The sequence below is a fragment of the Pelodiscus sinensis genome, chromosome 27 (genome assembly GCF_049634645.1).
Source record: "Pelodiscus sinensis isolate JC-2024 chromosome 27, ASM4963464v1, whole genome shotgun sequence".
Lineage (NCBI taxonomy): Eukaryota > Metazoa > Chordata > Testudines > Trionychidae > Pelodiscus > Pelodiscus sinensis.
Genome location: NC_134737.1, coordinates 7,251,895 through 7,277,805, shown reverse-complemented (window position 1 = coordinate 7,277,805; position 25,911 = coordinate 7,251,895). Strand labels below are relative to the sequence as shown.

General features: G+C 49.6%; 1 protein-coding gene and 1 long non-coding RNA gene across 8 annotated transcripts in view; one reads left to right on the top strand and one right to left on the bottom strand.

Moving 5' to 3' along the window:
• LOC112547454 (uncharacterized) lies at nucleotides 1-22,427 on the bottom strand. Its single transcript, XR_012897808.1, has 3 exons — nucleotides 22,290-22,427; nucleotides 18,709-18,825; nucleotides 1-119 (listed from the first exon to the last, which is right to left on the bottom strand). It is a non-coding gene; the product is annotated as an uncharacterized LOC112547454 (long non-coding RNA).
• Nucleotides 1-25,524, top strand: part of TMCC2 (transmembrane and coiled-coil domain family 2) — an 82,137-nt gene extending 56,613 nt beyond the window's left edge. For 5 of the 7 annotated variants that reach the window (XM_075909880.1, XM_006133057.4, XM_075909882.1 and 2 more), the window contains 3 exons: nucleotides 14,937-15,871; nucleotides 19,399-19,534; nucleotides 22,267-25,524. In XM_075909880.1, the coding sequence (XP_075765995.1) occupies nucleotides 14,937-15,871; nucleotides 19,399-19,534; nucleotides 22,267-22,578 (1,383 nt within the window). In that variant the 3' untranslated portion in view covers nucleotides 22,579-25,524. Of the gene's footprint in view, nucleotides 1-9,731; nucleotides 11,429-14,936; nucleotides 15,872-19,398; nucleotides 19,535-22,266 lie in introns of those variants that run through there. The other 2 variants (XM_014578595.3, XM_006133058.4) reach the window with 2 other exon arrangements.
• Nucleotides 25,525-25,911: the final 387 nt, after the last annotated feature.

Genomic DNA, 25,911 nt, shown 5'->3' with positions numbered 1-25,911 from the left:
TAGGTCTTGGCCAAGGTTGATCTTACAGTAACATCACGGGAAGGACCGTGGTGACATGGCTTTCTAGGGGCGGTGAGTAGTTCCGTTTCTAATGCTTGCTGAAGGACTGAGACAGGCTCCTATGAATAAATAAAATCGGCTGGTATGTTAGATTTCAGAGCAGCTGGGCGTGTGCAGGAAGCTCTGATTTCAACTGAAATCCTCTTTGAATTAAATAAAAGAAATATTCTCAGGCTGGTGAATTGGGGGAGGGATCTGCTACGATCTAATTTGTTAACTTTTCCTCCACCGCCTGCTCTTTACGCAAGGCAATGCTGTGGTCATTCGCAGTCAGAGCACAAGAAGGAAGGCAGAGTGGTCAGGGAGGAGAGGATGAGGGTCTGGACATTTTGGACTCTGTTCCTGGCTATGGAAGGAGAGTGGTTTACAGCAGTGAGGAACTGGGAGTCGGGAGTGGGTTCTGCACTCTGCTCTGTGAGTTGAATCTGGCATCAATGGTTAGAGCAATCGGGACTGCAGGTCGGGTCCAGTGTTCCCTGGAAGCTGAGCACTTGTGCGGCCACTCAGGAGAGATTCAGATGCCATCCAGTGGATTAGCAAGGGGCCTCAGCTAGGTTTTTTGTGTCTACTGGTGGTGCACATTCACACATGGCTCAGTGCACATAAAAATTATGGGTGGAAAAGATTAGAGGGAATATTGGTCAGGACTCCTGGGTTTTATTCACTGTTCCAGTCCTTTGTCCTTGGCAAACTTCTGTGCCTCAGGGCACCTGTCTATGAAACAGGGCTAATTATAATGACCTAACTCATAAGGTTATTACAAGTTCCATTTATGTATGTGAAGTGCTTTGAGATCCTCAGATGAGAAGCGCTATGGAGAAGTGAAGTAGCTTTGACTATAGGAAATGCAGGTTGTAGCAACAATAATTCTTGCATTCTTGGAGGTTTCAGAGGCAAGGGGAGGCAGGGCCTCCCCTGGGTCTTTGTGCTCAACCCTTCCCCTAGTCTGACCATTCCCGAAGGCACCCACAGCAGGGTATTGCAGCTTGCAGAATAGTGACTCCCTCCCTTCACCCTAAGATCTACAGGACCGTAGTTTCAAATTTGCTTTAAATATTTCATTAGTTTGTTGCTGAATCGCATCTCTAAAAAAATCCATCCATAAATATTTAGAGGCACAATCTGAGTATTCAGCTGTAGCCATCAATGCATAGATCTCCAGACAGAGTTTTTAAAATGAATTTGTCAAAAGACCACCCTTATCTAAAATACTCATTTTAATGTTTATTACTGTAGTACAAAAACCTGCTTCCAAAGTCTTCCTGTCCTTTTGGTCATCCCTGCTCCCCACCCACCTCCACCCTCGTCCCCATTTGAGAGCACCCTTAAAGGGACAGCATTCCTTTTCTTCCAGATAGCTGTACAAATTAGCTTCTACTTCTATTTAATTAAAAAATTTTAAGAGAACCTTCTACCAAAATCAGTAGCTTACTAAGATATACAATTATTTAATATGCCTAAAATCTTTGGAATCATATTTTAAGATAAACATATAGTGAAATTCCATAAACATGTCTTGTTATGAAAATCACAAAATAAATTAGTGTTCCCTTTTTCTAAAAGCAGTGAACTTTGTTATGCACACACTAAACTGCTCTGACTGATTAGTTTAAAATAATGTCTCTGTTTCGCTGAATTTAAATATCTAGTCATCCGGAATGATTAATTGATGAAGGCTTAAAAGCATGTTTAAAATATAAGATCAGATTAGAAATAATGATGAAGAAAATGTAGAACAGAGAAGAGCTGCATCATGTAGTCCGTAATATTTAATGATGTATTCAGCAAGACAACTGATTTCCCCTTACTAAAAAATGTATGCAAATAAATTTCTGACAAACTTCAGGGTATAGCAAAAAACCTGTGACTGTCATTTTTTAATCCCAAATTTAGTGCTTTTAGTTAAGTACCTTCTGCAGGTCCAGTCTTCACAATCTGGCATGCAGTGGAGAACATACTCCATTGTCTTTAGAAAGAATTTTTAGAAGAGTGTTTTTCCGCATCTCATTTGCTACTTTTCGGTTCAGGGATTTGGCTGCAATGGGTGAGCAGAGAAAAGAGGGAGACAGTGGGGGAAGGGGTCTGGTAGTGGGGAGAGGGAGGGCCTGAGCAGAGCAGGTACAGAGTATGGGTGGGGCCACGGGCCGGGGAGCTTGCCTCCCCAACCAGCAGCTTCACCCACTGCCCTTGCACACTAGGTAGGACCCCATGGTACCACGTTATATTACTTCAGTGGTATAAGGCATTGCAGTGCACTGGATTGGAATGGTGACCACTTTACGCTCCACTTTGCACAGGTATCCATCACGACCAAACCTGTGGAGGTAATTTAGTTGCTTGCCCATTTATTAAAGCATTTTATAGACTATTCATAAAGGCACCCTGTGTGTACTGTGGGACCCAAACCACTGTACCAGGGAGGTGGCAGGACAGGGCAGCACAAAATCCGGGGGAGTTCCCCATTCTTTGGAGAGCTTTCTTAAGATGCCCAAACAGCAATCTACACAAGCTCCATCCTGCTGGCGTGCAAACTGCAGGAACATTGTAACAGCCATAGTAAATCAACCCTGTGTGACATTGCTCCTGCCGCGCACGGCCTATAAGGGAATGTTTGCTCAGCTTATTAGACTGAGCCTTGTGCAGAACGCAGTTCCCTAGGTTCAAACTGTGTTTCTCAAAATCATTTTTCCTCCTTCCTATCACATACACACCAGAGGAACACCAGCCCCCAACCCATTCGTTAGAAAGGAAAGGATGGGAAACAAATGGCAGTTTAATTCTGCTTTGACTTAGGAAAAGCTTTCCTCGTGTATGGGAAATGTGGCTTTCATTAATCCCTCTGTTAAAGCTACTGTGCCGTCATTTGGGTTGGCTGGGATTTAAATGGGCTTGCTTGTTAATGCTGCTGAAAGCTGTCCTGGCCTTTTTGCTTAGCAAACAAGAACCAGGTTGGTTTTCCCGCTGTGTGTCCGAGAAAGAGCAGAGCTTTCACCTGAGAGGGGCTGGGTCGACAATCCCAAAGACCAAAGTCCCCTGGTCTCAGGACTAGTTGCGACATGGGTGGAAGCAGGCCAGGTTATCCCCTGGGTCCTCCTGCTGGGGTGTTTTAGCCCTGCCCAGAAGAAGCCCTCTTGAGACAGAAGACTTCAGCATCCAGCCCCATCTATGTCACTGCCTACTGAGATCAGCGGAGCAAACAGCCTCTTTGGGCCCCTAAACTAGGTGGGAGGAGCCCCAGCTCTGCACTCCTGTAAGGGGCAGGGCCAAGGGCAGAAGGGGTAGAGCCAAAGGCAGCCAGCCCTCAGCATTGCCTGGAGCATGGTGTAGCCCCCCTTTGAATCACCAGGCCCTGGGGCAACTGTCCTCTTCGTCCCCTCATCGGTGGGCCTGGCTGAGTCTGCCAGCAGTGGGGTCTGCTAGCGCTGATGGTAGGCCCTGAACAGTGAGATGTCACATGTCCTCCACTCCCATTGACTCCTAGGGATGTCAAATCCCTTGTAATAGTTACTGGCTACACATGAAGTTTATTTAACCTGTTAAGCAATTACATGGGGGAGCACCCCTCTCCTCCCCCCGGGTGACTGGGCTGGAGCAGCCCCTGCCTGCAACCCTTCCCTGGGACCACCACGGACAGGGGTTGCTCCAGACGGAGGACAGGGAGCTGCTCCAAGTTAACCTTTCATATCTCTATTGACTCCAGCTGGTGCCGAGGGCACTCAGGGTGGGCTCATCTATCAGCGCTGGCCCCCAACATTTTGGCACCGGAGGCGGGGAGCTCAAATGATGCCCCCACATCCCCTCGCTTGGGCCAAAACGTTGAAAGGTCTCAATTCTGCCTCCTTCCTGTTCTACTCCTCTCATGGGACTGTGCATCTAGCAGTGTTGTCTTCAAGTCGTCATTGTCAAGTCCAAGTCGAGTCTCAAGTCACTACAGTGCAAGTCTCAAGTCGAGTCTTGAGTCCCTAAAGTCACCTTCGAGTCAAGTCCCAAGTCGAGTCTCAAGTCTTAATTTAAAAAATGTCAAGTCACTTTTGTACAAGCCACCAATATCGGCCTTTTCAGACAATTTTTTCACCAAGTTGATTTAACAAAATTAGCAAGTCTCAAGTCGAGTCTCAAGTCGAGTCTCAAGTCACAAACAATGAACCTGAGTCGAGTCTCGAGTGGAGTCACCTTGGCGACTTAAGTCAGACTCGAGTTCAAGTCGTGGGACTCGAGTCAACAACTCTGGCATCTAGAGCAGAGAGAATACATATGCACCAGCAGCAGACACAATTTTCTACACGCTGGGTCCTAGTGGTGCCCCCCCCTCCACACTCTGGCACCTGAGGCGGCCGCCTCAGTTCACCTCATGGTAAGGCCAGCCCTGTCATCTGTACTACACAGAGGGTCAACGCTGCTGCAGTCAATCTTCGTGCTGATACTCCCGCTCCTCACGAGGAGTAAGGGAAGCCCACAGGAGTGTTTGCTCCCGTCAGCCTCCCGCTGGTTGGATGGTGCAGAAACTGGAAGGTGTTTTGATCCTACCACCATGAACACGGAAACGATCTAGAATGGAACAGAACCAACAGAGAGCACCAAACAAAGTAATCGAGATACTCAGGTGTCAGTCAAATAGTCCCAAAAGTTGGGCACTGCACTAAAAATGGTCTGATTTTTTCAGCGTCGCTGACCTCCACAGCTTCTTGACGGGTGTTGGGTCAAGCTGTTGAGGCAAATCAGATGTAAAAGGAGAACATTTGTCATAGGCTGAACATGAAAAACAATGCAGCTCCCCAGGCGTGGCTGAGCATTATGATTTTAAAACAGCTTTGCCCTGAAATGCTTGTCCTGCAGCAGTTTTATTATTCCGTTTAGTCTGATTACATCGCAGGAGGCATTTTCCTCTTGCACTCTCACCCATTGCGGGTGTCTGCAAACCCGCTTTCCAGAGGAGAACAATATTGTCTCCCAGAGCACAGGCCCTGCCCTCGGGTCTCAGGTTCTTGCGGAGAACTTGGAAGCCAGAGATGGAGTTGTTAGTGTGGTTTAGAGGAAATCCTGTCATGTGTTTGCACATGTCCGAACTGTGCATTGTTAGAAGTGAGTGGGGAAATTAAACTTAAAGGTCGGCCTGGATCTCAGTTCTGTTTATCTGACATTTGTCCCAAAACCCAATCGTAGCTATTTAGCTGGCCTCAATGGTAGTGGAAGCCGCATCCGTTGGCTTGCAGGAGTTTCCATCACAGACAAGGTTTATAATTTGGTTCAACAGCCCTGGGTCTTGTTGCTGCAGGGGGATCAGGTGAGCAGTGCGGGGGCTAAGGCAGCTCCCTGCCTGTCCTGGCACCACTGGCTGCGCTGCGCCCCAGAAGCGGTCGGCAACAGGCCCGGCTCCTAGGTGGAGGGGCGGCAGGAGCGCACAGGGCTCTGTGCTCTGTCCCTGTCCTGAGCACTAGCTCCACACTCCCATTGGCTGGGAACCTGCTGCTGGCTGCTTCTGGGGTGCGGCATGGTCTGCGGTGTCAGGAGAAGCAGGAAGCTGCCTTAGCCCCCCGCTGCACCCCTGACCAGGAGCCGCTCAAGGTAAGTCCCTCCTGCTGCAGTCCTGACCGCCCCCCCCCCCAAGCCAGAGCCCCCTCCTACAGCACATAGCTCCCATCCTGAGCCCACACTCCAGTCAAATGATGTTGGGTTGCGGCACCAATGACTTTAAACTGGGTCATGAGAAAGACAGTTTGAAAGACACACAACTGAGAGGCAGGGCAGCGCTATTATCCCCATGACACACATGGGGAACTGAGGCACAGAAAGGAGGTGTGACTGGCCCAACGTGACACAGGGCATCTCTGTGGCAGCTTCAGGAGCAAAACTCAGCTCTTCTGAGCCTCAGGCTGGTGTCCTGCCTCTGGCCAAGCTTTCTTCACCAAGCCATAAAGGAGGGTCAATGTCCTTGTCAACCTCCCGCTTGCATCCTCCCAGCTCAGTAAGACAAGCTGCTTTGCCCCTTTCCACTCCTGGCACATTTACAGGCGTCAGGTTCTCTCAGGCATCTCGTCTCGGTTCTGCCCTGAGCAGCCAGACGGCTTGTCTTGTCTCATTACGTTAGCAGCTCTTCAGGGCTGCCCTCCCAGCTCCAGTGGGAGCTTTTGCTCAGAAGCAGGAAGGCTCAGCACCCAGGCTGCCTGCCCTGCTGCCGTGTCAGTCTCAGGTCAGGCTGAGGAAGCCACTTTCTGTGCTAAGCAAGGACGTGCCAACTCTCCCTGCAGTGGGGTGTGGGCTAACACATCCGCAGGGCGCCCCCACTCTGCTCTCCTACGCTATAGCCCCATGGAGGGGAGAAACTGTTTGGGGATTAAGGACCAAGGCACCGTGTTACCCTCCATAGTGCACAGCACGTGGAAAGGGGAGAGCAACAGCATCAGCACCCATAGGCGGCTGGTGAAGGTAGAGTGAGGGTGGGGTCAAGCCCTCAACTCCACCCCCAGCCCTGCCCCTTCTGCCCAGGACACATCCACCATCACGGAGAGGGTGGGCTGCATGCCAGCCACCCTCCCCAGCCCCGGAGCACGGGAAGGGCGGGCACTCCAGGGCAGCAACACTCTGCCCCCAATATGCCTACATTAGGTATTCTGGGGGCAGAGTGTGGCTGGGGCCAGGTTGGTGATTTGAGAAGGCAAAGCATTTCCCCATCTAGCATACCGGCTGCTGATGGCAGCACCTCTCCATTTGGTAGGAGCTTTGTAGCTCTGGTCTGCCATATGGAAAGAGAAGAGCTGGAGAGCAACACTTCTCCATGCTCTTTGTGCGGCTGCAGACTCCCCTCTGAAGGGGACCACTGCAGGTGTGTCAGGGATACACGGCAGCATGGGTCCCAAGGCTCAAGATGCAGAGGCTCCTGACTTCTCCAGCCATTCCAGCGTTGGGGGATGGAGCTGTGAGCCAAGGGCAAACACCTCATCTCCCCACAGAACACGCAGGGCAAACAGCATGGGCTGAATTCTGCCATACATGACACTGCTGTAAACCCAGAGTTACTCCACTGACTTCAGCATCATGAAGAGCAGAATTTGGCTCTTTCACCAAGGAAACCAGAGCTGTTTCCTAGCTCCTTGGCGGGCTTTGTTTGCGGAGAATAACAAGGGGACAGAAAAGCACAGATGTTGCTTATGTTCCTTGGGAAATGAAGTGTTCTTCAAGAGTATCCTTGTCTGATTTATCATCCTAGGGCCTTTTTCTGGTGGTGGTTGCAGAAGAATTAACTCATCGCATCTTTAGACAATGGCTGGCTGTCTCAGCCACTACCGATTCCTCCCACTGTGGTCTTTTAAAAGAGCTGTTCAACTCTGTTGGAAACCTGCACCTTTAACAGCTTCATCTTCTATTCAATCAGAAGATAAACAAACCAGCAGACTGAACACTGAGCCTGCATAATGGTGTGTAAAGGGAGCTGCTTAGCTCAAGACACCACATGAGCTGTGTCTAGACTGGCAAGTTTTTCCGCAAAGTCATCTGCTTTTGCGGAAAACTTGCCTACTGTCTACACTGGCCGCTTGAATTTCCGCAAAAGCACTGACGATCTCATGTAAGATTGTCAGTGTTCTTGCGGAAATACTGTGCTGCTCCTGTTCGGGCAAAAGCCCTGTTGTGCAAATCATTTGTGCAAGAGGGCCAGTGTAAACAGCACAGTACTGTTTTCCGCAAAAAAGCCCTGATCGCGAAAATGGCGATTGGGGCTTTTTTGCGGAAAACCGCGTCTAGATTGGCCATGGACGCTTTTCCACAAAAAGTGCTTTAGTGGAAAAGCGTCCTGCCAATCTAGACGTGCTTTTCCGAAAATGCTTTTAACGGAAAAGTTTTCCATTAAAAGCATTTCTGGAAAATCATGCCAGTGTAGACGTAGCCCACCAAACATCAGTAGAGCACCTTGCTTCTTCCACGTCCTCCTACACCCTGCATAGATCTCACCAGTCCTGGAGGAAACCCCCTCCCCACCATAGCGGGATGAGTAGGCCGCTGCGCATCAGGTATAAACCAGTGTAGCTCCCTCTAAACCAATACAGCCACTGACACTCACGAGGCCCAATCCTCGGCTGATGCCAGTGTTAAAACTCCTCTGCATGGATTATTAGTTATTTCGCGGGTCACGGCTTTCTTGTGAAGAGAAGCAATGAAGAAGGGACTCTGTGACCCAGGGAGCTCACAATGTGGGTGCTTTAATCTATGTAGGAAAGAATCATAGAACTCTAGAACTGGCAAGGACCTACGTCATCAAATCCAGTCCCCTGCCCTTACTGCAGGATCCAGAACTGTCTAGGATCATGCATGGCAGATGTCTGTCTAACCTGCTCTTAAATATCTCCAGTGATGGAGATTCCACAGCCTCCCTAGGCAATTTATTCCAGTGCTTAACCACCCTGACATTAGAAAGTAATGTCCAGTCTAAACCTCCCTTGCTGCAATTTAAGCCCATTGCTTCTTGTCCTATCCTCAGAGGTCAATGAGAATAATTTTTCTCCCTCTTCCTTGTAACACCTTTTTAGGTACTTGAACACTGCTATCATGTCCCCTCTCAGTCTTCTCTTTTCCGGACTAAACAAACCCATTTATTTCAGTCTTCCCTCATAGGCCATGTTTTCTACACCTTTAATCATTTTTGTCGTTCTCTGGACCTTCTCCGATTTGTCCACATCTTTCCTGAAATCCAGAGCCCAGAACTGGACACAATACTCCAGTGGAGGCCTAATCAGTGCAGGGTAGAGAGGAAGAATTACTTCTTGTGTCTTACAACACTCCTGTTAATGCCTCCCAGAATGATGTTGGCTGCTTTTTGTGTGTGTGTGTGTGGGGGGGGTAATTGGGGCTTCCTTGTAGCAGAATGCACATACATGAGAGAGACTGCCCATTGGGTGCAGTGCATAGAGATAAGAGGCAGATACCCATTTGTTAGCTAGAGTAGTCCTGGCTGTCAAGGATAAATTTGGTCCAGCAATGGCCAACTGCCTGCCTGCAGTATTTCAGCACCATTTTAAATCTGTAATCTGCAGGGCTGAGTACACCATGGCAGGGATACTTCCTTTGCGCCGCTTTAAAGTGACTTTGCACTGTCTGACACTGCCTCCTTCCCAAGCAGCCCTTATTACCTCACTTAATTACATCGGAACCCTGGGTGCCCCAGCTAATTTAACAAAGCTGCGTGAAATGGGATTTCCTATTAACCGATTAACATAGAAACCTAACGACTTCAGAGCCGTGATCTTTGATGGAATCTTCTCCAATCTTTCTGAAAGTGACAGGAAGTTTGAATAAATACATACCACGGCCAGGCAAGGTGTGGGACTCCTTGACGTCACCCCTTTCATCAATACCGCTGCCTCTTTGCTATGCAGCTGGAGGCCAGGGACATCTCAAAAAAGGAGTATTTACCAGGCTGTTTAGCATTAAGTGCTGTGTGGCTTCCATGGCTCTGTGATGCAATTTCAGTTCCCCATCAGGTGTGTGGTGTAGCATTGTTTTTGGGAGCAGCTGAATGTACTGCTAGGTGTCCTCAAGCATGGATTGCTTAAGCATGCTGTCTCTGTGGCATGTATATGTACACACACACACACACACACACACACACACACACACACACACACACACACACACACACGACTTACCCAGCATGTAGCTTGTCTGCTGGCTTCTGCCTGGGGCCAGCCCAGGGTAGGGAGTGGCCTGTTCACTACAGCCCAGTTGACAGCTAGCTGCTCCTCGGGGGTGAAGGCCACATGGCGACTGCTGCTTGAGAACAGCCCAGGGCCACGGGGGCTGTGCACCACAGTGGCCTGGCAGCGACTCAGGGCAGCAGAGGCTGTGCACCATGCTGGCCCAGGGTAGCGGGGGTCACGCAGCAGCTGGTAGCTGCTCCCTGGGGAAGGCTGGAGTGACGGGGACCAAGCTGGCAGCCAGCTGCTACTCCTTGGGTGCTTGCTGCCCCCTTGTGGGCATTCGTGAGGATAGCTGTCCTTGCTGTTGCACCCCTTCTTTTCCATTTGATGCGGAACAATCCATGCCATTGTCCTGGCACAACCAATCCCTGACTCTGCTTTAAGTTATGATAAGAGGAAATGTGGTGCTCCTAGCTCTTACCATTTAGGAGGAGTTCTTGAATAAATGGACTTGGATGGACGGACATACAGACTCCCAAACTCTCTAAAATACATAGTAGATGGGGTGAACCTATGTATGTGTAGAGATGAGAGAATTCTAAATAACTGGTGGCTTTTATTTTGGGTAATGCCCCAGGGATTGGTTGGCCTTGTCTGTACTTGGGAATAACCCCAGTTCAGCTGTCAGTATAGCTGCAGCTCTAAGTGGAGATTGGGGTATGCAGGGTTTTGTATTGACTGGGCTAGTCAAGGCTCAAGCTTACTTGTAATAGCGTAAATCCTGCTTAGCTCAATAGGTGGCAAACCCTGGCCAGCCCTTGTCTCTACCTGCAGGCTAGCATCAGTTGTGCTACGATTGTCCAAGTTAGTGCCTTTAAAGAAATGACCCAAACAGAATTTTGAGAATCAGCGAACCTCCCTGTTAAATAATCCCACCCTCCAGAAGCACTATGTGCTACAAGCCAGTGGATTTTCAAGGCTGATCCACTGATATAGATTTGTCATGCTGGTGGCCTGGTTTCAAAATCCATGGAGTATTTTCCAATGACCACTTCCCCTGTCACGGCGTGGGCTGTGTACTTGACAAAAAGGGAACTAAATGACCCTGTCTCTGCCCTAATTATGCATTTTACGGAAATGAGCAACTTCTTCAGTTAATTGGCCGAGCCAAGTTTCCCCTTTCAACCTGCATCGGAGCTGCTATCTTGGGTTGTTTTCTTTCTTTTTTAAAATTGCTTTTATCCTTTACTGTGTATAGAAATGTGCAGCTGAAAAAAAAAAGCCCATTTCCTGCAGCTTCTAATTCCTGCCAGCCGATAAGAGACCAGGGTGAGCCTTCCCTAGGCGCAGGGCCTGGAAAAGGACCGGAGCAACCAAAAGGCTAAGAATAGCCCAGCAGGCGTAGTTTGTAAAGTCTGCGAGGGTTTTTTTTTTTTTTTAAATTTGCTGATCTAATAAGGATGAAGCAAGTTTGCAGCACTCTCCAGGGCTGCCTGTGGGTTGGGTTTTGTTCCTGTGCCTTTCTTCCCCTTGCCCCAATGTACAGTAAGGCATCGGAAGCAGAACTATAACAAAAGACTAGATGCGCCCCTGGCATCATTCATGGACTCCCCAGACTGTATTCCTTTGCGGCTCTGCCTTAGCTGGATTTTCCCTGCTGCTCAGCAATGCGGATTAAACTACCATGAGACGGAAGAGAGTGGTGGATCCAGATGAAAATTGGAAGGTACCATGTAACGGTCAGTCTGGGTGGATTGAGCTGAGAAACCATTGATACAGCCAGCAGCAAAAGCTGAGGGGGTGTGGGGGGAAATCCTGAGATGTGCTAAGTACCTGGCCTTCCAAGCTCCTTTAAGGCAATTGTTTTTAACCAGGGGTACTCGTACCTCTGCGGGTACACAACAGGCTTCCAGGGGGAACATCGCTTCTGGAGATTTGCCTCGTTTTATAACAGACTATACGTAAAAAGCACTAGCAAAGTCAGTGCAAACTAAAATTTCATCCAGACAGTGACTTGGTTATACTGCTGTAGAAACGATATCTCCAAACTGTAAATACAATATTTATATGCCAATTGATTTATGGCAAAAATGAGAACCTAAGCAATTTTTCAGTCCTACTGTTCTGTAACACTTTTGTATGTTTACGTCTCATTTTGTAAGCAAGTCGTTTTTAGGGGAGGTGAAATTTGCGGGTATACAAGGCAGATCAGATGCCTGAAAGGGATACAGCCATCTGGAGTGATTGAGAGCCAATGCTCTACGGACCAGGGCCAGAAGCCGGGTTCTTATTCTTTTGGGAGGGAGGGAAGCGAGTGACAGAGGAAGAATGGTGTGTGGTTATGGCACCAGACTGGAGACCGGGTTTCAATCCTGGCTCTTTGACTCCCGGCGGGAGTTTGTTCTAGTCAATTTCTGTCTGTGTCTCGGTTCTCTTGTCTGTGAGGTTAACAAAACTTCCTTTGTTAAGGGCTGCTTCTTGCTATGTGTCTGTACAGCACCTAACACAACACAGCCTCAAGTTTGGTTGAGCTCTCTCAGTGGGAGCCTAGTACTAATAAGGAAGAGGGAACACAGCTGGCCATCTTATTGGGACTCGGGAAGGCTCACTGTGAAAAAGGAAGGCAAAGAGTAAAATTCTGACCCCATGGGCATAGCTAGCAAAACTGCCATGGACTTCACTGGGGCTGAGATTGCCCCCAGACATTTTTAAAAGCAATAAAACTCCCTGCAGTGTATATTGCAGCAGGTGGCTTTCCATCCTCTGGCAAACAGTTTCAAATTCAAAAACATTCTTGCTCTTAGTCTGTTACTGTACATAACAATTATGGCATGATGTTATTATTGGCTGTGTGTCAGCGCTTCGCAAAACATACCAGCAGGAGAAACAGGCTTTCTGTACATCTTCGAAGGTCTTCCCAGATATTAACAGTGCCTTTAGAAATTCGGGTCTTTAACACTCCAGAAAGGCAGACATCCCCCGCTCCATGCATTTGAAATCTCTCTCAACCACGGATGGGGGCACGGGATGAGGAAGGAACATGTCTGATCTTAGAGAAAATGCTTTATTTCTATGTATAGTCAAAGGTCAGCTCAATCCTCAACATAGAACCAGCGTGCACTGGTGCAAAGCCCTAGTGCACCAAGGTGAGGCAAGGTCATTTGCACTAGTGCGAGCCTCGAATTTGGCTTGATGCATGAGCGCTGGGGGGTTTGCACCAGCATAGCTACTACATTGCTACAACTATCCCCTAACATTCTCCCACCTTTGGTCCCCAAAAGTACTCTGAGTTCCTTAGATGTCTCCTCCTGCTGCAGATTCCGCCCCGCCCCTCAGCTCCCTAGTAGCGCTGGCTGCCAGGAGCCACCCACGAGCCTGTGAGAAGGGCTGGCTGGTCACTTCGTGAGTGGATCACTGTAACCAGGGAGTTTAAGGGCATACAATGGAGCAGCGGAGATGGCCTCTCAGGTACAAACTTTGCAGCCTTCTGCCTGCTCAACTTCAGCTCAGTGGGTGTTCCACGCAAGATCAGACTCCCGATTATTTTTATAGCACTCACAGACATACAGAAAGACAAAGTCACTCTGTCCCAGAGCTTATTGTCTCTGGGCCTGATTCTGCTTCCTAAACTCATTAATAGAAGGGGTTCCATGTGATTAACATGAAAGCAACCCGTGGTGGAAGAGTGGAGAATCATCAGTAAACAACAGAGGCAAGTCACTCCCTAGCAATGAAATCTCTGCTTGTCTCTTCCACCCCTAGGACGTGTCACTGACCCTAACTTTTTACATGCAGTCTCTGGAGACCACTTCACCGCTGCTGTGCAAGATGCTCCCTGTGGATAATATATTCGAAAGTGACAATCTGTCAATATTATCCTGCATTACAGGATCAGTCAATAAAAACAGGATGGAAATTAGAAATCAGGCCGTGTCTGCCAACAGTATTTAACTTTTAGCCAACTCTTCATTAGAAGCTGTGAGCCATTTGTGCATCACCTAGATTTGCATAATAATTTGCATAGAAAACTCAGCCCCTGGAAGATGTGTGGTTTTCTAATGGGAAGGCAGTATGCTAAGTGTAGGCATTTTCAAGCTGGGGAAAGGGAGACTGGCCTGGTTTCTATTCCTGGCTCGACCAGTGACTTTTTTTGCATGGCTTGTGGCTAGTCACTTCCCCTCTCGGTGCCTCAGGTTCTATGTCTAGAAAATATAAGTTAAAACGCTCCCTCTTTCCCGAGGAATGTGGGGGGTTGAGAATGTTTGTAAAGGGATCTGGAATCCTCTTACAGAAGGACAAAGTGTCATTGGGATGGGGCAGGAGGTTAACATGTCTTCAGTCTTGATATTAGAAAGAACAATCTCTTCCCCATTTGTAAATCCAGGGCACACTTGGGTTCCTCTTTCCTGTTTGTGGAAATCCAGGGCATTCATCTGTGCTGTAGAAACCAGAGCCTGAAGAAACAGGCCAAAATACAGTCTGGTTGCTTAACCTCTGCCTGTGCTCCTGTTTTGGTGACAGATTTGACCATCAGTTTCAGCTTCCTAATCTTCCCCTCTTGCGCAGTATGATTCAGCGGATGTGGCCTGGTTCCTGGGTTCACTTTGTACCACTACAGCTGACTAAGAACATAAGAATGGCTATATTGGGTCAGCTAGTATCCTGTCTTCCGACTGCAGCCAATGCCAGGTGCTACAAAGGGAAAACTGACTCACTGAAGTACTGCCCCTCTTGGTCCATCCATTTCCTCCTCTGTAAAGTAGAGAAAATGTCACTTCCCTACCTTTGCAGCTCAGGAGGTAATTGTGCTAAGCCTTGTTGCGCTCAGCAGTAACTCCTTTGTGAAGAAAGGAGACAGCTCCTGAGTGTACAACTGTTAGAACCTGAAATGCTTCCAAGTTTAGAACTTTTTTTCCAATTCTATGTCCCTGGGCGGTTTGGATGTGTATGTCTAGCATGCTATCTAGCATTCAATGGGGAGAAAATGCCGGAGGCAAGCTCCCCTGTGCAGGTGATCCTACAGTAGAAACTTACTCCAAGAATAGCCTGTATTCCTTAAGGGTACCCAATGCAATGGTGATAATGGCGTTGCTGATGGGAAACATCTACCAGGGTCCAAGCTGCCTTTCTCTCTTCTTTCCGTGCCTCTGTTTGTTCATTGCGATAGCACCTGAACCTTCCCCCATTCCCTGGGTATATTGGTTTTAGACCCCGCTATTCAGACTTCTCCTTTCTCTTTGCTCCCAGCTGGACAAAGGGGACGTGAGCACACTTAGCCTGCCTTCCAACACCAGCCATGGCGACGCTGACATCTGCTTGGACGTTCCGGACGGCACCCCGGACCCGCACCGGACGAAAGCTGCCATTGACCACCTGCACCAGAAGATCCTCAAGATCACCGAACAGATCAAGATTGAGCAGGAGGCTCGGGACGACAACGTCGCCGAGTACCTGAAGCTGGCCAACAATGCTGACAAGCAGCAGGCCTCCCGCATCAAGCAGGTCTTTGAGAAGAAGAACCAGAAGTCGGCCCAGACCATCTCCCAGCTCCATAAGAAGCTGGAGCACTACCACAAGAAGCTAAAGGAGATCGAACAGAACGGGCTCTCCCGACAGCCCAAGGATGTCTTCCGGGACATGCACCAGGGCCTTAAGGACGTGGGGGCCAACGTCCGGTCCAGCATCAGCGGCTTCGGAGGCGGGGTGGTAGAAGGCGTCAAGGGAAGCCTGTCGGGTTTGTCCCAGGTCACCCACACGGCTGTGGTTGCCAAGCCCCGGGAGTTCGCCAGCCTGATCCGGAACAAGTTTGGCAGCGCCGACAACATCGCCCACTTGAAGGACACTCTGGATGACGGGCACCCCGAGGAGGCCTCGAGGACTCTGAGTGGCAGCGCCACCCTGGTGTCCAGCCCCAAATACGGCAGTGACGACGAGTGCTCCAGCGCCACCTCGGGGTCGGCAGGGGGCAGCAACTCAGGGGCAGGGGCAGGGCCCGGTGGCTTGGGGAGCCCCAAGTCCAACACCCTGGACAGTCACCACAATAACTTTGACACCATCCTGGAGGAGCTGCGGGAGATTAAGGACAGTCAGTCACACCTGGAGGACTCGATGGAGGATCTCAAGGCGCAACTGCAGAGGGACTATACCTACATGACACAGTGCTTGCAAGAGGAGCGGTACAGGTAGGGCCCGCCCCAGGGCAGGTGTGTGTGGGCGCATGCATGGGTGCCACCTCCCTGTTTCTACAAGGCTGTTCCTAGGTGGCTCACCCCAATGGGCCTGCACCTCCACCAGCCCTTCATAGCACTGCTATTGTATACAGTAGCTCTTTGCAATTTGCTGTGCAGAGCTATTCATGCCAACGCCTTCAACGCCCACCGCCACAGTGCTCACAGGCAACCCTACCATAACACTGTGGGCAGGTCCAGCCAACCTTTGCAATGATATAGTAACAAAGCCATGTAGGCTGCCTGGCCCTCAAAAGCAGCCCTACGGTAACAAACCGCGGTGCCCTCTTGCACAACAGAAACAAACAAACGTGTGTACACAGAGGACGAGGATTTTGGTAAGGAAGTAGAGTCACGTTCCAATCTTCCAGTATGAAACAAAAATTGGATGTCATGGCGCGCACTCGGCTTTTGTGGGGAGTCGTAAATTCCAATTTGTTTTACTAAGGGGGGGAACTGGAGTTTAAACCCACAACCCAGCCACAAAGGCTTATGGAATACAGCGAATGGTCTATTGGCCATTTTGTGTGTCACAGACAGGCCCGTTGATGGGGGGTCAGTCGGGCAAAGGGGGCAACTATAGTAGTGGTGGGGGCCGGAGTCCCATGCCCTTTAAATCACTGCCAGAGCTCCCTGTGGTGCGCTCCTAAGGGAAGCATGGCACTCTCCAGATGACGCTGAGGGCTGCCTAGCCCCAGCCCTGCCTGTTCCACCCAAAGCCCCGCCCCTTCTGCCTGAGGCTCCGCCTCTTCTGGCGACGTGGACTAGGGGCTCGGTGAGGTTGTAAGCCCCACTGGTCACAGCTCAAAAAAGGCGGAGAACCACTGGCTTAGGGAATGAGATATAAGGCCAAGCCATTCAAATGGGCAAATCTAGTGGCAAAAAGCTCTCTAGGTATTCCAGTGACTGGGCCTTTTCGGTTCTCCGTGAGAAGTGAAACCCTAGAGAGCTGCTCCCACTAGAGAAAAGAACCAGGGTTTGTTACATTGAGCCTAGCAAACTGTGTGTGGCCTCCACAGTTAGCTGTCAAACCTCCCAGCAGCCTATAGTGCTGAAGAAACCCTGTAACACTTCCCCTCTGCCAATCAGCCTGAGGAAAAAAAGGCTATTTGCTATTTATACGAGGGAAGAGGAAATGCGTCATCTTGCTAGACAGACACTGCCGGGCCTCTCATCGCCTGGGAACAGGAACTAAGGACCAGCTTCCAAAGGAGGCATTGGCTTGGTCTCTCTCTTTTTAGAGCGTTTTGGCTGAAAGCTGAAACACAGTTTAAAAATACTTCCCCAACTGGGAGCACAGGCACACAGGCGCACACAGGCACACTGGCTTGTGATTGCATTGGGGTTCCTTTCTTTCCCCAGCCCTGCTATTTGAAGTTTCTTCCAGGCCCTTCTGAGGAGCTGGAAAATGTCTTGAAATAGCCTTGGCCAGTGACAGAGGAGATGGAAAGAAAACACCGTGTTCCCAAATCCAGATAGTCCTGAATGGCCAGAGAAACTCCCTTCCCTTCCTTCCTCTCCCCTCATCCTCCCCCCTCCCCCAACTCCCAGTCCCCTTTGTTGGAGGTGGGAAAGGCCCTGGGAGTCTAGTGGAGCGAGCTGGTTTGAATGCAGCGCAGGGGCACATGCTCCGTAGGATGTCATCTGACGGCTCTGCTGGGACCAACATAATGCATGGTAGGGCTGCCCTGGCTATGGGCTCTTTGAGAGCAGTTTTGACACAAAGTCCAAGGACTGAATGGGCTGTCCAATGAGCTGTCCTCTCACCCAAAGGGTATGTCTACACAGCAAAGTTATTTCGAAATAACAGCCATTATTTCGTAATAACTTTCCTAGCGTCTATACAAGCCAACTGATATTTTGAAATTAATTCGAAATAGTGGAGGGCTTATTTCGAAATTGGTAAACCTCATTCCACGAGGAATAGTGCCAATTTCGAAATTGCTATTTAGAAATAAGAGCTGTGTAGATGCCTATTTCGAAACAGGGGGCTTCCAGCCCTTCCCAGGGTGCCCTGCTGGCCACCCTGGCCACAAGATAACTTCTGACCTGATGCCCTGCTGGAACCAGTTCTAGCTCGCCTTAAATGCGATTCAGCGTCCAATCAGTGTGGACGCACTATTTCAAAATAGCAAAAAGCTATTTCAAAATGGATTTTGTGTGTAGATGCGTTATTTCGAAATAAGATATTTTGAAATAACTATTTCGAAATAAGATATTTTGAAATAACGCTGTAGTGTAGACATACCCTTAGAGAGCAGGGCTAAGGCCCTGGGCCCTGTTCGCACTGCTGCTGCCTGTGTTGTGCCTCTCCTGGGGATGAAAGGGGCGGGAAGGTTTGCTTCCCCCTCCCCCCATTAGACACAAGGGTCCCTTCCAACACATTTTGTCACAGAGAGAGCAGCACAGGAGATGCTTATAAGCTATGTAACCAATGAGCCTGAGTGCATCAGTTAACATGCAGTCACACACAGCCGCTCCCCCTCCCTCCCATTGCCTCAGTTGCTTGCTCCCAAAGTCTGTGTCAGAGGCAGCAGCATGGAGGGGGGGGTGGAAGTGGGGAGGAAGGGGCGGGAACTGTTATGCATGGGGAACTGGCATGTAAGCCAGCTCCCTGTGTGTACTGACTGGCTTGAGCGGAGCTGCCTGTTCTCCCTCCCATCCGGGGCGGCAGGTAGGAGCCACAGCCCTGCGGGTAACCCCTGAATATTTTCAGCGATTACACGATTACGTAATTCAATGCATTTTACCATCCCTACTATGTACCCAGCAGGTCCTTAAGTTCCACTGACCTCTGGCTTCAAGGCCATTTGAATACCGTCCACAGGCAAAGGAAGGGCTGGAGAATGCAAGGTGGCTGCTTCTGAGGCGAGACCAGCACCTCTGGGACTGCAGCGCACACCAGGCGCCTAGAGGCGAAAGAAAAGAGAGATGAAGTAAACCCCATGTTACCCATCACTGCATGCACACAGCCTTCTCGGTCTGCTTCTAACCTGCCTACTTTGAACTGTCCATCTGGTGACTCCAGGCCACACTGGAACCTGCACTATTTGTTTTAGATGCTCCAGTGCCATTGCTAGGGATGAGATGGTTAACTGGTTAACTGGAGGGCTGGAGCGGCCCCCGCACCCACACCCATTTAACTGGCCAAACATAATGTTTAACTAGTTAGTCACGATGGTTAACTGGTTGGCCGTGGTGTTTGGCTGGTTAACTGGTTGGGCATGACGTTTAGCCGGTTAACCAGGATTTCACATCCCTAGCCATTGCTGTGTGGAGTGCCTCAGTTGCTTGACAGCCGAAAGTCATTTCCATGGCATCCAAGTCACCTCCATATGTGAGGCACCTGTGAGGTTAGGGCGGGTGGGGGGAGCTGGAGTTAACGGGGTGTAAGGAAATAGGCAGTTCTGGCACAACGGGAGAAAGACAAGTCAGGTGTAATAACATGGCTGCCGGCATTCACACTCTCTCCCCACCCCCAGGTACGAGCGCCTGGAAGAGCAGCTGAATGACCTGACCGAGCTCCACCAGAATGAAATGACCAACTTGAAGCAGGAGCTAGCCAGCATGGAGGAGAAGGTGGCCTACCAGTCCTATGAGAGGGCAAGGGACATCCAGGTATGGCAACTCAGCCCACCCTGCTCTCCTTATGCATTTCTTTGGCCGACAGGATAGGGCAGAGTTGCGGGGGCAGATCTGTGCAGTGGGAGAGGGGACATCACATGCCTGGTGGGGAAGGACAGGGCTTGTACATGAAAGACTGAGGGGATCCTTCTTTCAAGGAATGAGCTATGTCACTGGCTGGGATACACTTTTCAGAGGCAGAAAGCCCAGGGGAGACAGCAATGGGACAGTTTAGCCATGGCCCTCGGAGACTCCTCGTGCAGTAGGAAGCCGTGTGGCTCAGGGGACTGGTAATGGGCTACTGAGTGTTTTGTGGCTCTTCGGAGCCAGCCCTGGCCCAGATGTTGTCACAGTCTGATGGCCTGCATGGAATATGTGCCCAGAGCATGCCCAGTTCCTAGTGAGCTAAATTCACTTTACACAAGAGGAAACCACAGGGGGGTTTCTGACCCGTGCACAGGTCCGAGCGACTGACTGACCAGCTGGGCAGAGCAGCAGCCTGGGAGAGTAGAGGGGCTCATTGCAGGGTCACCAAAATGTAAGACTGGAAGGGGCCTCAAGAGACCATCTAGTCCAGTGCCCGGCACTGAGGCAGAACCAAGTAACCCCAGATGATCCCTGATGGGTGTTTGCCCAACCCATTCTTAAAATCCTCCAAATAACAGAGCTTCCACAACCTCCCTTGGCAACCTTATTCCAGTGCTACCCTTAGAGGCAAGGAGCTTTTCCCCAATAGCTAGCCTCATTCTCCCTTGCTACAGAACAAGTCCATTACGTCTTCTCCCTCCTTCAGTGGTCATGGGGACAATGGGTCACCCTCCCTTTGTAACATCCCTTAGCATATTCAAAGACTTACAAAGTCCCCACTAAGAATGTAAATTCCCTTTTAATTGGGTAGCCAGTTAAATCAGAAGCTTAACCCATTAACAAATGGGGCGGGGCACGCTCCTACCTAGGTGGATTGGAGGAGTGCTGTCCCCAGCCACAGCTGTGTGGGAATGGCCCCACCACCACAGGGAGAGGCTGCTCCAGCTCAGTCACACCCGGACCACTGTGGACAGGGACTGCTCCGGACATCCAGAGCAGCCCCGTCCACAGCAGGGTGGGTGGGGAGCAGCTCCAGCCCCCACAGGTTAACCAGAACCAGTAAGCATTGCTCGTTAAGGGTGATGCTTACCAGTTAACCTTACACCTCCCTAGTCCCTGTCTAGTCTTTTTCTCTTGAGACTGAGTGCACTCCAGCTTTTAACTTACCTCTTAGGTCAAGTTTTCTAAACCTTGAATCAGTTTTGTTGCTCTCCTCAGTTTTTCCCCATTTTTCTTAAAGTGTGTGGTGCCCAGAAACAGTACTGCAGCAGAGTGGCATGGGCAATTACTTCCCATGTCTTACATACACCATTCCTGCTAAAACATACGGGACCCAATGCCAGCTCCCAGTGCTGGTCTAGATTTCAGGGGTGCTCATTTGTAGCGGTTCTCGGGGGCACCTCTGAAAACGGGGCCGGTGTGTTCTTACAGGAGCGCTAGCTAGGCTGTTGAAATCTATGTATCTGTCAGTCCATTCATCTACTGTTTTTGTACGGCAACCATTCTTGTAGTCTGATCGGAAGTGCTCCATTAAGACTGTCACCTCGCACAGCTCTTGGCATTGTCACCTTTTGGGTGTCAGTAATCTATGGCCCATTTGTCAGAGGCCCCCAGAGAGTGGGTTGGAGTGTAACTGTTCGGCACAGTCTGCAGGAGACTGTTCTGCCCCCATGTGGCAATTCTGGGAACTTTCCAGTGCAACTGACCATTTGATGAGGAGTCCTGTGGCACCTTATAGACTAACCGAAGTGTTGGAGCATAGGCTTTCGTGGGCAAAGACCCACTTCGTCAGATGCAAGTAGTGGAAATTTCCAGAGGCAGGTATAAATATGCAGGCCAGGATCAGGCTGGAGATGACTGATGTAGATGCGCTTTTCCGGAAAAGAGCCCTGATCGCCATTTTCGCGATCGGGGCTATTTCCGGAAAAGACTACTGGGCTGTCTACACTGGCCCTTTTCCGGAACAGTGTTCCGGAATAAGGACTTATGCCTGAGCGGGAGCAGACTAGTTTTTCCGGAATAGCGGCTGATTTTGTACAGTAGAGCGTCGTTGCTTTTCCGGAAATTCAAGGGCCAGTGTAGACAGCTCACAGCTTATTCCGGAAAAGTGGCTGATTTTCCGGAATAAGTGGCCCAGTGTAGACACAGCCATGGTCTATAAGAGCTGTTATTCCAAAATAACTTTGCTGTGTAGACACACCCTCTGTGTCCTAACACAGTGCATGAATGCCGTCTCAGAATCCTAATACCAACCCTCATTTGCACAGAGATAGCGCCTGCCATCAGCAGATCTCAAAGCACTTTGCATATGCTAATTGAGCCTGAGAGCTTACAGGTGGTAGGTGAGAAACACTCCCTATTCCGGGTGGATGCGCTGAGGTCCACAGTATCTTGTCCCAAGGTGTTTCATGGCCAGGGACAGAGACCAGGAGCTGAGCTCTCCCCAAGCATCCTGGTTCCCCAGCCTCCTGCTCTAACCCACCAGCCTCCCCTTCCTCACAGAGACAGGCACAGAACCCAGGCATCCTGATTCTAGCCACCAGACTAGAACCCTGTGCCACGTGCTGTAGCTGCCACCTGGTGGCGTCCCTCCCTCCACCCCAGGCCCAACTCACCCTGGCTCCCATCTGCCCCTGCAGGAAGCGGTGGAGTCGTGCCTCACCCGTGTCACCAAGCTGGAGCTCCAGCAGCAGCAGCAGCAAGTGGTGCAGCTGGAAGGGGTGGAGAACGCCAACGCCCGGGCCCTGCTGGGCAAGTTTATCAACATTATCTTGGCCCTCATGGCGGTACTGCTTGTCTTCGTCTCCACCGTCGCCAACTTCATCACTCCCCTCATGAAGACCCGCATGCGCATCCTCAGCACCGCCCTGCTGTTCCTCTTCCTCTTCCTCCTCTGGAAGCACTGGGACTCCATCGCTTACTTCCTAGAGCACGTGTTGCTCCCCAGCTGATTCCCTGGCCAGCTGCCAGCGCCCTAGGGCAGCTTTCCATTTTCCTACTGAGAAAAGGGGAAAGGGTGGGTGGGGGAACTGGAGCCTTCCTTAAAACGTCTTCATCCATTCAGTTCAGTCTGGTTTCCCACCCCCTGCACCCATTTGTAGTCATATCCCGCGTCCTCATCGCAACTGGGAGCATGAGCTGCTGAGCCCGGATTGAATACTCCTCCGGGACACCCTGGGGGATGAGGATGAGGAGAGCGAAGGAGAGTTTGGAAGAAGCCTGTAACTTCCATGTTCTTGGTTGGTTTGTTATTTTTAATATTATCATGACAGTCTCTGGGAAGGAGGCTTTCTTTACATCTCAGCCACCCCTGGGACTGCAGTTTAAAAGCTTTGTATCCAGATCAGAGTTTGCCTTCAAACCCAGCCACTGGGAAACTTTCTCTAGAAAGGGGAGAGGTTTGTTTCTTAAAGACAAGGCTGGTGGAAAGCTCAGACCTGGGATGCAATAAAGAAATCGACAGCAAAAGGAGGGAGCAGAGCTCAAGGTGAATATTCTAATGTCTCTGCTCCCGGGAGAGCTTGCGTATTTGATGAAGCAGAATGTACACATCACACCAGCTTCTCCAAACCACACGCATGTTCACTCTCATTGTTACTGACTGGCTGACAAGCCCAACACAGAATTGGGGGTTGCTATGATGGCTTCCTTTGCACAGCTGATCATTGGCTTGTGGCCGGCAGATACCAGTTCTGGTTCTGATCAGAAAACACGCACACTTCTGGCACAGATGAAACACTTGGGTTGTCTTTTGTTATTTTTTTCCCTCCTGTGGCTTTCATTGCATTTCTTCAGGGACACGTGGACCTTCCAACATCACCCCCACGAAATTGAGTCTGCCCAAAGTGTCGCGTGTGTGTTTTAATTTATTTCAAGGTTCTGTTTCCATTTGTGAATCAAGCGTTGGGGCAAAACGCAGCTGCTTTCACAGCCTCCAGGTCTCTAAAGATGACAGAGCATGTTGTCTTGAAAGTTTCTTGAATGATTTAATATATGAGTGGGGATATAGATATATATACACACACACACTCAGATCCTCTCCTGCTGCAAGTGGGTGTGATTCCAATGATTTCAGTGGAGCTGTGCCAGTTTACAGTCACAGAAAATGTGTTTTCGTGGCTCATTTTGGTTTTCCTGGCTCAGCCAGAACTTACACAAATGTTTGGGTTGTATTGTGGAAGTCAGGGGATGTGTTGAGTTCACAGGGAATGCAGGATTGAGTCCTTGCAAGGAGGGATTGTCATAGGGGATGAGCCGCCAGTCACCTCTGTCCATTAAAGGAAAACTGCCTGAGCTGTCTCTCCCCTTGCTCCTGGGGGTTTGACACCTAAAAAGTAGGATGGACAAGCCTATACAACCTTTTGGCTCCTCAGCTGATCATCAGGGACATGTGCTGAGTTTGGAGTAGAAGCATCTAGCGAGGAAATTCATTCCTGATGGGACTTCAGGAATGAGTCTAAACTGTGGTATCCCAGCATTTTGTACACAACTGCTCCCATTGGCAGCAGTGCAAGGACCACATTTGTATCATGCAAAGGTCAGTTGTTCAAGGGTTGTTGCAAACGATATGCAAGCAACATATCAAAGGACTTTCTTTCGTATCCCATTGCAGATCTGTGCCCAGATGTGATCCTTGCACCTTTGCCAGAATGAACGTTGGGTAAAGAATAAGTGACTAAACAGTAGAGAAGAACAGAATCTCCACATTGTGGAGCCTTATTCCCTCCACTTTGTGCCGTCACTTACACTTGTGCGAACTTACACCCTGTTCTGATGTAATGCGGCAGTGGTGCGAAGGGCAGCACAGGGTGTGATGTGGTGGAAAAATGAGGCTCCAGGAAGGTCTTGGACAGAACTGACAGGTGGCTTCCCTTGTCCATTCTGTAAGATGTTTGCAAAGGCCCGTTAACAAGTGAAACATCCTTTTTCTGTATCACTTATGATGGGTGATACCTGGGGTGACCGTGTATCATATGGGCATGTGAGCTCGGTTCCTGCATTTCTGCCACTTGTGCCAGCACCTAGACCCAGGTCCAGGAACCTCTGAGTGTCCATTTGACTTGGGCACTCGTGGTTAGGAGCTGGACTTAGAACTTCTGGTCCACAGGAGGGGGCATGTCTGCAATTATATCCCCCCTCCCCCCGAGCCTGTTTGGAGTTGGATGATGGGGACTGCTGCTCAGAATGATCAGCTGCCTACTACAGAGAACTCTGTTGGAAAAGCTCTTACGAAATGGATGAGCAAACACTGAGCCTTCTTGGAGACTGAGGGGAGTGTGAACCCCAACCTCTCTTTTATAGATATATTTATTTTGTATTTTTGTAAGGATTTAGCTGGAGTTAACATTCCTGGATTTCTCAGTTATCCAAGGAAGCCAGGATTCTGTTGGCTACAGTGAGTTAATTTATCTATCAACATCAGGTTTCATCATCTAAGAGCCAAGGGACAGAAACTTTAATGCACTGGTAACGCCGAACGACTACAACTTCCGGCCTAGATTCAGGAAAACACATCAGGACAGCCCATAGGCACATGCTCAACTTTCAGCACTTGCTAAAGTCTCCTTGGAGTCTGCAGGATTTAAACACATCTTTAAGTGCTGACTTGCAGCAGGGCAGTCCTAAGCATGTGCTTTAAATACTTCCATGCACAAGGGCCTAAACAAAACAAAAAAAATCAAGGTTCGTGTTCTACTTTCACTAGGGTAGCTCCACAGCCTTCAGCAGAGCATGCAACAAGCTAAATTCTTTCCTGTCAAAGCTGCAGGTGTAAAAGACAATCTAGCGAACAGGCTGTGTGCCTTTCCATAGCACTGACTGCTTGCAACTTTCTGCATTGAGGGGGTCTGATTAATTGGACAAAGGGTTTAGCATCTTTGTTGGGCCTGATTTTTTTTTTTTAAACATACAAGTATAAATTAAGCCTTGTTTTCACTCAGTGGAAGATCAACACTGCTGTGATTCTAGTGAGTCTAGTTAAGACTCAGTAAATCAAACTCAGAGGGCACCCCCATTGGTGTCTGGTTCTCCTGCTTTTGCAAGGAATAAGGAAAGCAAATAGGAATGCTTGCTCCCATCAGAATCCCGCTGTGGAGTAAGCCAACTCCAGCTACAAATTTTACATAGCCAGGTCTAGTTGCTGTGTAGACATACCCTAGGAGGCCAAGGCACTAGCTAGAATAGATAGAGTGGGAAGGTGCTAACCTGGGACTGGTGATCGGGCTGCACAATAGAGCTTCCCAAGTTTCATTTGCCTGACAGGATTGTCTCAGTGCTGTTTTAAA